A 13,736-nucleotide genomic window follows, 5' to 3' on the forward strand; every position below is an offset into this window, starting at 1 on the left:
CCCCCCTTACCCAATGCCCTTAAATGGGCCTGTAAGGTATTTTAAATAAATAAATAAATATGTATTTTGTTGTGGAAACATTGACTTTTTTGTAGGAACCTCCTAAAATCGCGAGCATATTTACCTGCTCTTTGGCGTCGTGATGCGCTCTATTAATATGCGCGGCGGCCACTTCATGTTCGTGGTTTCTGCTATTTACCTTGCAAGTACTCATCGCCACTTGGTCGCCGAAAGCAAGCATGCGCGTTCTAAGAAACAACCGTCACAGTTCATGCCAACAGGCCGACTTTCCGCCATAGACGCAGTATGTACTGCTCACCAGCTGGACACCATCCATATCGGTGGCCGTGACGTTGGCACACATTGTCCTTGGGAAATTCGAGTGGTCCATCAGTCGATTAACACAGGATCGTAAAGTAGACTGCACCTACTTTGTAACGACGCCAAGAACTAGTCATACGGTCACCATTACTGTGTATTCTCATTTATTCCTCGACTCGTTTTGTTTCCCAAACACTGGCGCATAACCATTACGGGGGATTGGCCAAAAAGCAGGTGGTTTTTCATATAGTTAGACTTAAAGCAAAACTAGATTTGAAGAACAGTGTAGTGTGGGACTAAAGAACTGTAATGTAGAAGTGCAATGAAAAATTGGTAAGAAATTTCATAAATCTCAAGGTCGTCCCCTAGCGTCATCTTTCTGTTAAATCTTACGTAAAATATTAGCAAATTGCAGATAAAATTATACATGATAGTCAATTCTGAGTAGAAAAACTCAAACGATGCTCGCGAACACATTAAAACCCCGTACAGGCAAGGTTATTTGTGGCTACCCCTGTACAAACGAGTATTATCGGTGACTATCTCAGTCATATTCATAATACCTTCGCCACGTTTGATGTTACGATATTGAATTATTAGGCCTCCATCTCTATTGAAGAAGGCCCATAAACCCAGTGCCGTCATGCTATGTGATCACAGGGGTTTACTCAGGATTATAAAATTTTTTTTTCATGGTTCCGTATGATCACACTGCAATATAAGGATTCAAGGCAAATGTGGCGTTTAGGAGTTTTTGTCAACAGTACGAACAAGCTAAAATTCGAAATATGACTTTTAGCCTGACAGATAAAACAGAAGCGGTAGGAGTAAAAGTCAAGTCTCCCGGTGAGACAAGGTTTGAATAAAAACAGAGTATTAGCGGGTCCGTAAACGCATTGCCCTTTAAGAAACACTAGGTTACCGACACGTTTACTTCAAGAGAAGCGTTCGTGACATGCCATCTTAGGGAAGATAATTTAACTAGCAAGGACACAAAACGCCCATTGAAGTTACTTTGCATTTGGTGCTTAGCCGCTGGTGTAAAGAATCGGTAGCGACATCGTCGTTACCATGCAGACCGCTTTGTCCTATTTCTTTTCAACAAGAATGACGATACATAAAAAAGCGATCCTCACGCGTTGCCATTGAAACAGGCATCCTGACATTGTCGCTAGCAGCGTTGCTATACTGCCGTTGACGGCTGCTGTAACCAGGTGTTCCACGAACGGTAATGCGATTACGGCCGAGCTAAAACAGTCTATAAGAACACTAAAAGTGCAAGGTCTAAAACTTGGTGTGCACGTCCCGGTATTTCGGCTTGACGAGCCCGATGAAAGTCTGGGTCGTGCAGACCACGCACGGTGCGCCGGTGAGCACCCGGCCGAAAAACACCGGCGCTATCAGCAGCGGACCGAGTCGGTAGACCTGTTCCACAACCGTCGGAGCGCGTCGCACCCACGTCAGTCGCTCAGTATTGCCCTTGGTGTCCGTGAAGTGCACGTGGAAGACCTTCAGCCGTTCCATGAAGGAGCCCACAGATTGCATGTAGGCTCTTGCGTAGATATTGTCGTAGCACGCAGTCGACAGCACGCTGAGGAGGCGTAGATTCCGGAGCCCCTTCAGGTTCTGTTCGGAAAGGGAAGGAAATGACGCTTAATCAGCAGACTGAACTCCGGCTAACAACTACGTGACGCGAAGCACTCGCGGTTTGGTAGACTTGTGCCGAATCGTAGGTGACCTGCAGCGAACGCGTAATGCTTTGGCGACGTGTTGCGAACTGATGCGGTAGGGCACAGCGCACGGCGTTGTTAGTTATCATACATAGTGACCTAGGTTAACGTCAGAGGGGTTCATTGCAAGGGAGTATAATACGCGTTGCAGAATTCTGTTTTTTAAAGTGAGCCTTGCATACAGTACAGTGATGTTGCGCCGTTGAGTGTAGCAATCTTCTGGAACGGAATCGACAAAGCTAACTTGCGAACGAATTGAGGCTTCGCAAAAATTTTATAAAATAAGCGCATTCACAAAGCTAAAAATATTCGAAAGATTAGCAAGCATACGAATATAGCGCAGCTGCGAACTTACGTACTTGCGCCTAAAGTAAGCTTGAGTCGAAAACATTGTGGAGTTTTGCCTGACAAAACCACTTTCTTTATATGAGCCACGCCGTAGTGGGCGACTCCGCAAATTTGGACCACCTGTGGTTCGTTAACGTGCACCTAAATCACACGGCTGTTTTCGCATTCCGGCCCCATCGAAATGCGGTAGCCGTGGCCGGGATTCGATACCGCGACGTCGTGCTTAGCAGCCCAACACCATTGCCACTTAGCAACCACGGCGGGTTAAGCTCTAGTCGATTCGCAAAACAAACGGCGGTTGCACCTGCAAACGTAAGAAGGAAGTCTACGTTAAGGGGCATATGTCTTACGAACTTATGAATATAAACCTTTTTATGGCTCGACGGCGCAAGCAGATTAGTCGCGAAACGGTTTGCAACGGTCGCGCGCGCGGCCACATGGTCTGAGAGGAAAGTTCCTCCAAAAAAAAGAAAAGAAAAAGAGCGCGGTCGCGCACAGCTGCAAAGAATCTTGCCGTGTACGGCCTTGCAATTCCACTGGTATCGCGTCCTTACGTTGCCGAAAGCATGCGTAGCGTTAGCCTGCAACTCCACGTCAAAACAGAAAGCGGCCAGGGATTCGCACGGACTTCACCGTGAACCACGTGGTCGCCGACTTTCATTGATTGTTGGCTGACACTTGAAAAAGATATTCCATTACTGACGACGTCTTCTTGTGACGTCAGCCCTCACTGGTGTAGGCAGCGCGTGCCTGGCTTCGCACACGCGCTCATTTAACGCGCGGTAACACTGGGTCGAAACGAGGCCGACAAACGCTGATGACGACTGGCCGACTAGTCAGCACAGTGTGTCCCTGGAACCGTTTTACATTACAGGAAGCGACGGACTAGCGCGAGTTGACGTAGTGCGACTGATTTTCTTGTCGACGGCACCGAGAAAATCAGCTTGCCGACCATTGTTCGATCGAGTCCCCGCGATCGGCCGCGGAACCGACACCGTGATAGCCGACAAGTGGCCTTCGCGTGTCGGTGGACACAGAAGTTCATACAGACGCCAGTAACGTTGGTCTTGGTGCGGTGCTTGTACAACGGCAGGAAGGTATTGAAAGAGATTGCCTACGCAAGTCACACACTATCGCGTGCAGATACCAACTACACCACTACGGAGAAAGAGTGTCTTGCCGTCGTATGGGCGCTGGCCGAATTTCGACCTTACATCTACGGCCGCCATTCGAAGTTCTAACCGATCATCACTCGGCATGTGGGCTTGCAAACCTGTGGGACGCTTCTGGACGACTGGCACGGTGGAGTCTACGTTTGCAGGAGTACGACGTGACCATCGTGTAAAAGTCGGGCCACATACACGAAGACGCTGAAGCTCTCTCGCGAGCCCCTATCGACTCTACCGACCACGACATTGAGGACGACGGCGTTTTCCTTGGGACCGTAATCGTTAGTGATTTGTTCACACGGCAGCGCGCAGACGACTCACTACGACCGATATTCGAACATCTGGAAGGACGAAACCCATCAATCCCCCGGCATATCACTCGAGGAATGTCGTCGTTTTGTTGACGACATGGCGTCTTGTATAAGAAGAGCTCCGCTGCCACCAACAAGACATACCTTTTGGTCGTTCCAGCAGACCTCCATGCCCATGTTTTATTCGCCTGTATGATGAGCCTCCGTCTTGCCATTTGGGTTTAACGCGAACGCTTGATAGAGTGCGCGCAAATCCTACTACTGGCCGAAACTTGGCGAGTGTGTTAAGCGGTGCGTCCAAGCCTGCCGTGAATGCCAGCGCCGAAAGTCGTCAGCTGTGAAGCCTGCGGGATTGCTGAATCCGATTGACCCACCTGGTAAACCATTCGACCAGGTCGGCATGGATCTTCTAGGCCCGTTTCCACTGTCATCTTCTGGCAACAGGTGGATAATCGTCGCCACAGACTATTCAACGTGGTATGCTGAGACAAAGGCGTTGCCTCGAGGCACAACTACCGAGGTTGACCAGTTTTTCATGAAGAGCATCGTCCTACGGCTTGGCGCCCCATCGCACGTCATAACAGACCGAGAAAAAGCCTTTACAGCGCAGCTCATTGAAGACGTTTTTAAACTCAGCTGCACAGCCCATCGAAGGACAACTGCCTATCATCCGCAGACAAACGGCTTGACCGAACGACTGAACGAAACGATGACCGACATGCTGTCTATGTACGTAGACGTACAGCACAAGACGAGGGACGAGATGCTCCCATACGTAACGTTTGCCTGTAATACTGCTACGCAAGAAACAACACGCTGCACGCCGTTTTACCTTGTTTACGGCCATGAAGTGCACACTATGTTAGAAACAATGCTGCCATGCGACAACATCGATCCCCTCGATCTCGCCCAAGATGCCTAACTCTTCGTGCAACGCGCGGAAGAAGCCCGTCAGCTTGCCGGAGTGCACATAAAGAAACAACAGAGCATCGATGCGCAACGTTACAATCTCCGCCATCGGCAAGACGAGTTCCAACCTGGCGATCAAATTTAGGTCTGGACTCGCGTGCGCCGAAAAGGACTATCCGAGAAGTTTTTGAGTCGCAACTTCGGACCTTACAAAGTGTTGTAGTGAATTAGTGACGTCAATTACGAAGTCCTTCCTGACGGAAGCCAGTCTTCCCAACGCCGACAACCACAATCTGAGATTGTGCATGTTGTACGTTTGAAACCGTACCATAGCCCCCAAAATTCGACGTTTTCAGCTGCTTAGGGTAGTTTTTGTTGTTGCTCGTCCCTCAGTGCCTTGTGACTATATCGCACACCACAGTGATTGTGATTATCAACTATGTGTTCGTCCTAGGCCATCTCGGCGCTCTCACGTCAAGGCTATGTATGTTTTCATTCTTTTATTATTATTATTATTTTGAAGAAGGGGTAGTGCCACATGGTGTGGCACAACAAGGGGACTGAAGAGAACGAGGTTCGTCTCAGCATCGCGCGTCAACGGTTGTGTTTCGTGAAGTACAAACGCCTGGATCCCCATTTAGCATGTATACTTCAGCAGGATATGCGCGACAATATATTTATTCGCGCTCAAAATGAGATGAAACGTGCCTTCGCTTTTGAAATGCATAAGCTTTGGCCCTGTCAAGCCGAGCAGATGAAGTTTAGGCAAACGATGGTCCTGTTCAGCGAAGGTGAAGCCTGGTGCCGTTGAGTTCACGCGCCCTCTGCCGTTGGGTCTGAACCTAACGGTAAGCAGTTAGGACAAAGGAAACTGCTGGTATTGTTGAGGTGACACTATGCGGCTAATAAGCGTAGATGTGTTTGTTTTGCTACGATTGGACATTTCATAAAATCCATGCGCCGCTTCCACAATAATTTAAGATAACAGCGATTTGTGGCTGTATGTGTCCATGGTATCAAATGCACCTCTTTGGTAAATCCGACGCGGAAGGCTGCGCTCTAAGACGGCTTGAATATGCGAAATGTCTAAAGAATGTCTAAAAAGAATGCAACAAGCGAGGTGCAAAAGCAGAAATCAGCGACGAAAACTCCAAGGCAGCCGCGTCAGCAGACAGAACTCGGCGTGCCTTTGTCGGCCGCGCTCTTAGCATAACACACTCAGGCCTGCTCACCCACGAGAAGGTGCCACATGCTGCCCTGGAGAAGCCATTATTAATTATTCGCAATCCTTGAAACGCACAACCGACACACACTCAACATGGGGCGCAGGTAAGTAAATAAACTACTAAAACATTTCCGAAATGTTCCCAACGGCAGAGGGTAGAGGGCCGAGGGCGCGATTCATGATTCTAAAGAATTTATGCACTATTATTCGCCTCACATTGCCGTGTGCGGGTAGCCTCTGCCTTACGGGGGTGTGAGCCATTGCTATTGAGAATATGAGCCATTGATGATGATAGTTTTCGGTCGACGTTACGCCAGAAAGAAACCCCGGAACCCTAGCCATAGACGGCTTCGCTGTAAAAGGCGGATAATGCCGATCTGCGCCGGATGAGCTGCCACTGTTAAGCGATGGAACGTGCTCCTACCGCCTGTTGACCAGAAGCTACTACGGATAACGGAGGATGGTTGGTGTTCTAGTCCTTGTGGCGTGCGTGTAGCGCATGATTTTATCGGGAGTGCGTTGCTGTGGAAGGCGATAACATTCCTGTGGTGCTGCGAACTTCTGCTTATTGTCCGATGGGCTGCTTCCAATGCACTCAATACCCTGACTTCATTTTCGTCAAGACACCTGATAGATAAACGCTTTACGGCCACTTTATGGCCGTAAAGTGTCTTGATGAAAATGAGGTCAAGCTATTTCGTGCATTCATAACAGCAGCGCATTGGGCAATAAGCTCTGGTAGCAGCAAACAAACATGAAGTGTCGATTTATGACAACCGTCGAATTTGTCATTAATGTATTGGAGCACTTCTATATTTTCCTAGTTTAAGCTTGCTCTCGCTGATACAGATGCGGATGAAAGCATTCAAGGCGCTCTTGAGGCTATGCTTTTTCGTGTAAGATCAAAGCCCCACAAAACACCTAAGCGCCTATAATCATAAACACTTGTTGCTGTTTTACAATTCGTTGTACTTTTGTGTGCTGTTACGCTCAGCGTTTGATTATCGATGGATGGATGCAAAAATTTATTCACATTCCTGAGATACGCGATTATCGCGCAGCGGGCCCCTCACAAGTTGGGACGGGCAGGCTCGGCCTGGCCGCCAACACGTGGGCTCCCTGGACGGTCCAGATTTGGTCCCCGTAGTCGGGGATTCGCAGTGAGGTATGCCATCTTGACTGTTATCTTGATTATATTGCTGGTTGTTTCAAATAAACTATCCCAGCATCGTAGGGTCTATGCCCACGGTTTTGCTCAAACCGTAGCTTACAGCTTCAGGGAACGCATGCATACGACGTACGGCTTTCTTGCCTAGGATATGAAACTGCACGTCAGTACAATGAAATACGGAAAAAAAAGAAACTGCGAATAACATCACGTACTGGCATTAAGAATAAAACAACATGAACGACTCAAACGACTGCGATGCTCTGAAATAAATGTCACCACATTAATGGAACGCATAATCGTCGTGAGTCTTCTGGTAAGCATTAGTGCCAAATGAAAGCGTGCAAACAGTCTTCCATATGAATAAAAGCTGCGTGGACTGATATCGGGCTGGTTTAAGCCCCTCGATTCTGAATAACTACAAAGATTCACGTGTCCATGTAGTATCGTGGAATAGGCCATTAGGGTTGCCTCATAAAACGGTTTGTAATTACATATATAGCATTTGGAATGACGCCACCGTTTTGTTGATCAATACTGCTACGAGCCATGCGGTGTATAAAGAAATAATACAACGAATAGTGCAGCACCTCAAGTCAAGGCACTTAGGCGTGGCTGCCAGAGACGGATTTCTAAGCGCTATTTCGTGAGCTTTTTCGGGGCAGATGCTCACTTACTCTAGTTAAGGATGCAAAAATATGTCCATTTAGTGATACCTTGGTTGCGTCTAGTCAATAGGCTACGGGCCCTGTGGTGCAGGAATGCCAACACACTCACAGGCAGCAGTTGTTTTTTCGACATTGCAATTAAAAAATTATCTGGTCCTACTTGCGCGAAAAACCAAATGCATAATCGACTTATTGACAAAAACACTAATTAGGTATTTCCCTAATTACCTTACAGCTCACATTGCAAATAAGAAATTGTAGCCGGTGAGAATACAAGAAATAAGTACTCGAATATAACTGTGGAAGACACCATTTTCGGGGTAAGCGCCATCAAACTTGCGGTAAAAACGCAATGTCATTTCAATTACTTTTTTTATCAGAACGCTGTTTTATGCATAGAAACACGAAATTAACCGCCAGCGTGTTTCTTCACAAGGTTCGCTAATTAGCATCTCGAAACTGGTGTCATCTTGAAAATTCCTTAGTTACACTATATCAATTGCAATATGGGTCATAAGACAGGTAAAAAAAGATAATTACCATATTATTGGTGATTAGTCGATAACGTGTGTGTACTTTTCCTGCAAATAATGTGCGCATGTTTGAGCAATATAGCTCAAGGATTGGAATCGAACTACCTGCGATAGGTGATTTGCCAAAATTGGTAAAAGGCTTCGCAGAAGCACCCGGTATACAGGATGCCTCACATAACTTCAGCGAAGAATTTAAAAATGAAATGGACGTCGGAAGCGAATTGAACCGAAAGCATACTCTCCTCAGCAGATGATAGAAACTCGGACATTTTTTTGCTTTTCCCATAACTCCCTAATTAGATTTTTTTACCCAACTTTTTAATGATTGGCTGAGGACCACAAGTATGATACGCAGATTTGTAGAGCACCTTCAGAAACCACCGATCGAGTTGTTTCCATTACGATACGTCTCACGTAGACCTTTTTTCCGGGTTGCAAAAAAAGCCCGTGAAATATGAAAAAGGCCACGCGACGGATCACTTGCTCAGTGGTGTCATGCTGCTCTGGAGCGCGCTAGTAACATGTCGATTTCAAGAGATCGGAAAGCGGAGTCGAGCTCTCGAAACAAAGAAACGAGGCCTTACGAGCTGGCCTTCCAAGTTAACGCTACGAAAGATGGGCTCTAATAGCGTAAATAATACGTGCGACTTACATGTAAATGTGGAGGACCGTAGGAGTTGAGTATCCGCAGTGAGGATATGTCCGTGTCTCGCGACTGCTTGGCTTTTATCATGGCAAGTGCCAACATGTATCCTATATTTATGATGACTAGGCTCCACGATTGTCTCATGACGCTCACACTTTTACTCTTTTCAGCGTGGTTGTATGCCTCACTAGAATGCATTCGACGAGCCGGCAAGTCCGGCCCACTCGACCATATCCTAGCAAATTGTTCCTCGACGAAGGCGAAGCTACCGCGGTGGAGCTGGTGGTCGTGCGCAGCCATGCCGGGCAGCTTGAATGCGTCTTCAGTTTCATGACAGTATAAATAAACAGAGTGACTTATACTTTGGCAATGTCAGACACAGCTTCATCGGCGTAAGCATGCACAGCCGTACAGTGGTGAGCAGCCTTGTCTAGAGCGCGGCGACGGTGCTCTGCGGAGCAAGTCAGCGCCATCTAACGTTACGCTCTGGGTTTGAGCTATGCGTCTCGTGCGCATGCGCGGCCAAAATAAAGCGGTGCCTGCTCGTGGGTTCTCGGCCTTAGTTCTTACGCTTCAGTCCGCCAGGGCCGCGCTGAATGATATGTAACAGCGGCCGGAAAACCAACGCGTTGCGCGCGAATCACGGGGCGGCTAGGCAAGCAAGTGCAAGTGATATCGGGTGATCGCGCATTTCTGAAGCACGTCCAAGTGATAGCGGGTGATCGCGCGTTTCAGGCGCAGACCAGGCTAAGAGTGCGAGAATTGGGCCTATATGGTTGTTTGGTGTCTATTTTCGTCGCCTATGGGGAACCAGCGCTGGCCAGGAGGCGCTACGACATTTTTCATTCGTTACTAAAATATGCTGAAACCGTCCGATAGGGAGGCTACGAAGATGGCACGACATATTTAGCGATAAGAAACGTGCGCCTGTATCAATGTTTGTCTAGCCCGATGCGGCCAGCCAAGTTCTGTCCATGGCCATGCGCGCTGCGTAGAGCGCATGCGCTGCTACGTCCTAGCACGTCGGTTCCCTGCCGTTTGAGGAGCCGTGAAAAGTGTGACTCAAGACAATCGGTGAATTTGCTGACACGAAATCACTGCGTGTGCTACTGGAAACTGTGTCTACCGCTCGCTAGGCTGTGTGTTACGGCGCTGCTGTCGGCACGCGAAGCTTCAGCGCTGGTTGCCCATTTTCGTCGGCTATCGCCCTTAGCTAAATACGCAGTGCAGATAAACGCCGAAAGACATTATCGCCGCGGCGAGTGGTGCCTGTGCAGAAATGCGCGGTGATCTGCTATCACTCGCGCTTACTTGTCTGGCCGTCTCGTTACACTCGTCAAACACGGTGGCACGGCGACGCCCTCGCCGCCGTCACAGCGTCACAATTGCAGGCAGAGCGCCCCTCGCGGCACGAAACGAACTCGCAAGGTGGTGGCTGGACAAGGAAGCGATGAGCAGGCATGCCTCTGTCTCTGCCGCGCATGCGCGCGGGACGCATAACTCAAACCCAGAGCGCAACGTTAGGTGGCGCTGACTTGCTCCGCAGAGCACCGTCGCCGCGCTCTAGACAAGGCTGCTCACCACTGTACGTTGCCGAAGTTTGTCACAAGGCCTTGGGGTCAGCAGGGTGGTGGGCCAGCACTCAAATAATAATGGGCGAAAATCCCGCAGCCTTAGAGATTTGATACATAGAACTAAAGAATTAAAACTACGCAAAACATCGGGAAAATTACGCTTATTTTGAAGTAAATAAACCAGCCACGATTTATCACATCACGCTCAAAATGCCGCAGATATATTGAAGAACTATTCCGAAAAGCAGTGTCGAACGAGCAGGGTTAAGCGTGAGTCTTTGGCTAGTGAACTACCGCTTATAGATAGAAAACGCATTGAGCGCTACTGCACCACGTATCGGCTATTTCTTGATTCGCAATCGTGCTCTTGCTGTTAGTGCTTTTTGTTTTTCCTTTATGAACTCTTAGAATTGGGATTAGAATTTTTTTTCTTAACCAAGGTTTCTAAGTATATGGCTCTCTCCGCGCCCGCACTCTCCACGTTTCACAGCTAATGAAAAACAAGAAACGCTGAACCTATTAATGCGTACCTTGTACAGGTTCAGGTCGAGGCGCGCGCCGTCGTAGCTGAGAACCAAGCAGCGCAGCCTGTCGTTGAACCCGAGCAGCTCTCCGAGTCCTTCGGGCGGGTCACAATCAGTGGCGCCCAAGCGCAGCTCCCGCACGTTGCAGCGGCTGAGGAATTCGAGCGAGCCGAATCGCGGCACCCCGATGAACGTGAGCCGGCCTCCGTTGTGGCTGACAGCCAGCTCGGCCGCGTCGTCGGCATCCACGTCGAGGCCTTCCCGGCAGCGCTCGCAACTGGCGACGTCGGCGTAGACTCGGACGTCCAAGTCGCTGAGCGAGGGGCAGGCGAGGGCGAGGCGGCCGAGCGCCCCCTGCCGTCGGATGCCGCAGGGCGACGCCGACAGCGCCGTCAGCGACGTCAACCCGGCGTCCCGCAAGACTGCGGTCATGTCCAAGTTGTCGGCGCAGTGGAACGAGTTGACGTTCAGCTCGGTCATGTGTTCGTACTCGCCGTGCCCGTTGATGCTCCTGAACTGCTGCAAGAAGTAGACTAGGGCGTCGTGGTAGGCGGCATCGGCGCACGGATACTGCAAGTTGTTGAACATTCCGAGCAGGACGAGGCAGAGGCTTTTCACGCGAGTCCATTCGTTCGTAGCGCCCGCTTGGCGCATTTGCTCTGTCGCAGTGCTGCTGGGGCGTACCACCACGAGCGTCTGATGGTTCGGCAGTGCCTGTTTACGGCAGCAGAGATCACGCATCAGCCAGCGGTTCCCAGTAGTGTGTGGGTTCCGAGTGCACAGCACGTTTCCGCAGAGGACGCCGCAGTCCGTGGAGTTCATGGGCGTATAGGCAAATTGGCACGCCGTCGAAGGAACCTCGGACGTGAACGTGAAGCGGCGTAGGCTCTGATGACTTTCCCACAACCTCCTGCATTTGTCGCTGGCATCCCCGAACTGCCCCCGAAGAAAGTGAACGTGCAAGTCGTTCACGTTGGGAAAGTGCAGCATCAGGTCACTGACAATGTCGATGTTGTCGCTGCCAGCGACTTCGACGTATATGGACTGAAGGCTCGGAAATTGTGGGGCGACGTTGCACCTCGCCAGGTTGCGAATCGAGCGGGCCTGGAGTGGAGACAAACGCTCGTCTATCGTGAACTCGAGAGTTTCCAACTTCTTCAGCGCCGGGAGGACCAGTATTCGGACGTCGTACGGCTTTAACGAACTAGCGACGCAGCGAAGACACCGCAGCTCCGTGCAGCTACTTATCAAGGTGCAAAGGCGGGACGGGTTCGCGACCACGCAGTTTCGGAGCTGCAGCTCCGAGACTTCGTGGCGATGGTACGTAGCCAGTTTTTTCACCAGCACGTCCGCTGTCTGGGCGGCGGCCATACTGAGCATCGTGGCGACGACGTTGGGCGATGTCACGCACAAACAGATGTGGAGAAAAATACTTGGCAGCTCGGCCGGTGAAACCAGCCGTTGGTCAATCCGCACTGACGACGCTACATCGTCGAAGCAGCAGGTTTTCGATGTGCGCCATGTCGTGAATCAAGCGACTACAAAATTTATAAGGAATCTGAAGGCGCTTTCTGGGATATCACAGTCACGTTGATTAGGTCGCGTTATAGGCAGTGAATTGTTATCGCTGTTTTCATTCTTTTTGCACGCGCGTATGTTTTTGCATTTGTAGGTTTGAAAACGATTGAGCAACAATAAGTTGATTAAGGTAGCCACAGCACGTTGGCAAGAAATGCTGATAGTGGTGCGCACACGCGCGTAAAAAGGCGCGCCTGCGCAATTCCAGGTTGTCGAAAGAAGGTGCTTGCTTAGTTGAAGGGCGCAAGAATACAGCTTGGCAAACCCTCGAAGTTCCCGCGTTATTTTGACCCGCCCTTTACATGTACAGACCCTCCATTTCCATAATGGCTATATTGATTCACTTAATGTGCAATTTTTATACATACTTTTATTCCCACTTTTCTGGCCACATGCATATGCTGTTTTTCTTTTTATTTTGTTAGCGGCAATTGACCATTTCACTATGTAAAGATATTCGATTTGTAATGAGATTTAGAAAAAAAGGTGATGATTAGCCTAGCAGCAGCGAACAGCCCGAGCTGTATTGCTTGTTTTGGTTTGGTTTAGTGCTTACGGATATGGCTCAACCCACTTCGGGGAATCGAATCGGCCATGAATAGGGCCTCAGCTGGTAAAAAGGCAAGAATACTGAAATAAAAATTTGTAATTTATGAATGATATAAAATAAATAATAATCGTTAAAATCAATATTAAAGCATACTTTAAATATTTGTAGTTAATATATTTGTGTTCATATTGAGCAAAGTAAAACGATAAAGTTAAGATGGCAGTATCTTTGTTTCACATACAAAAACAAATGTGGCATCACATACATTCATATTGCTGTGTCCTAATGCCGACGCCCCAAGAGACAGTATCATAAGAAGCGTAATGACCAATCCAACTTGGCGAAGGGGACCTTCCATAAATGCTTTTCTGTGCACACAGCGCATTCTCAATGTTCTCGCCTAGTTGTTGGGCCGAACGTGAGCGGTCTGTTCGTGCACTTTCTTCGCGGACACTTTGAAGAGGCAGTGCCCGAGTGGTTGT

General features: G+C 49.0%; 1 protein-coding gene across 1 annotated transcript; it reads right to left on the reverse strand.

Moving 5' to 3' along the window:
* Positions 1 to 1,158: 1,158 nt before the first annotated feature.
* LOC135914622 (uncharacterized) lies at positions 1,159 to 12,678 on the reverse strand. Its single transcript, XM_065447548.1, has 2 exons — positions 11,133 to 12,678; positions 1,159 to 1,947 (listed from the first exon to the last, which is right to left on the reverse strand). Exons 1-2 carry the CDS (start codon positions 12,504 to 12,506, stop codon positions 1,606 to 1,608), a joined length of 1,716 nt encoding a protein of 571 aa, XP_065303620.1. The 5' UTR covers positions 12,507 to 12,678; the 3' UTR covers positions 1,159 to 1,605.
* Between the last annotated feature and the right edge of the window lie 1,058 nt (positions 12,679 to 13,736).

This window comes from Dermacentor albipictus, chromosome 9, assembly GCF_038994185.2.
Source record: "Dermacentor albipictus isolate Rhodes 1998 colony chromosome 9, USDA_Dalb.pri_finalv2, whole genome shotgun sequence".
Lineage (NCBI taxonomy): Eukaryota > Metazoa > Arthropoda > Arachnida > Ixodida > Ixodidae > Dermacentor > Dermacentor albipictus.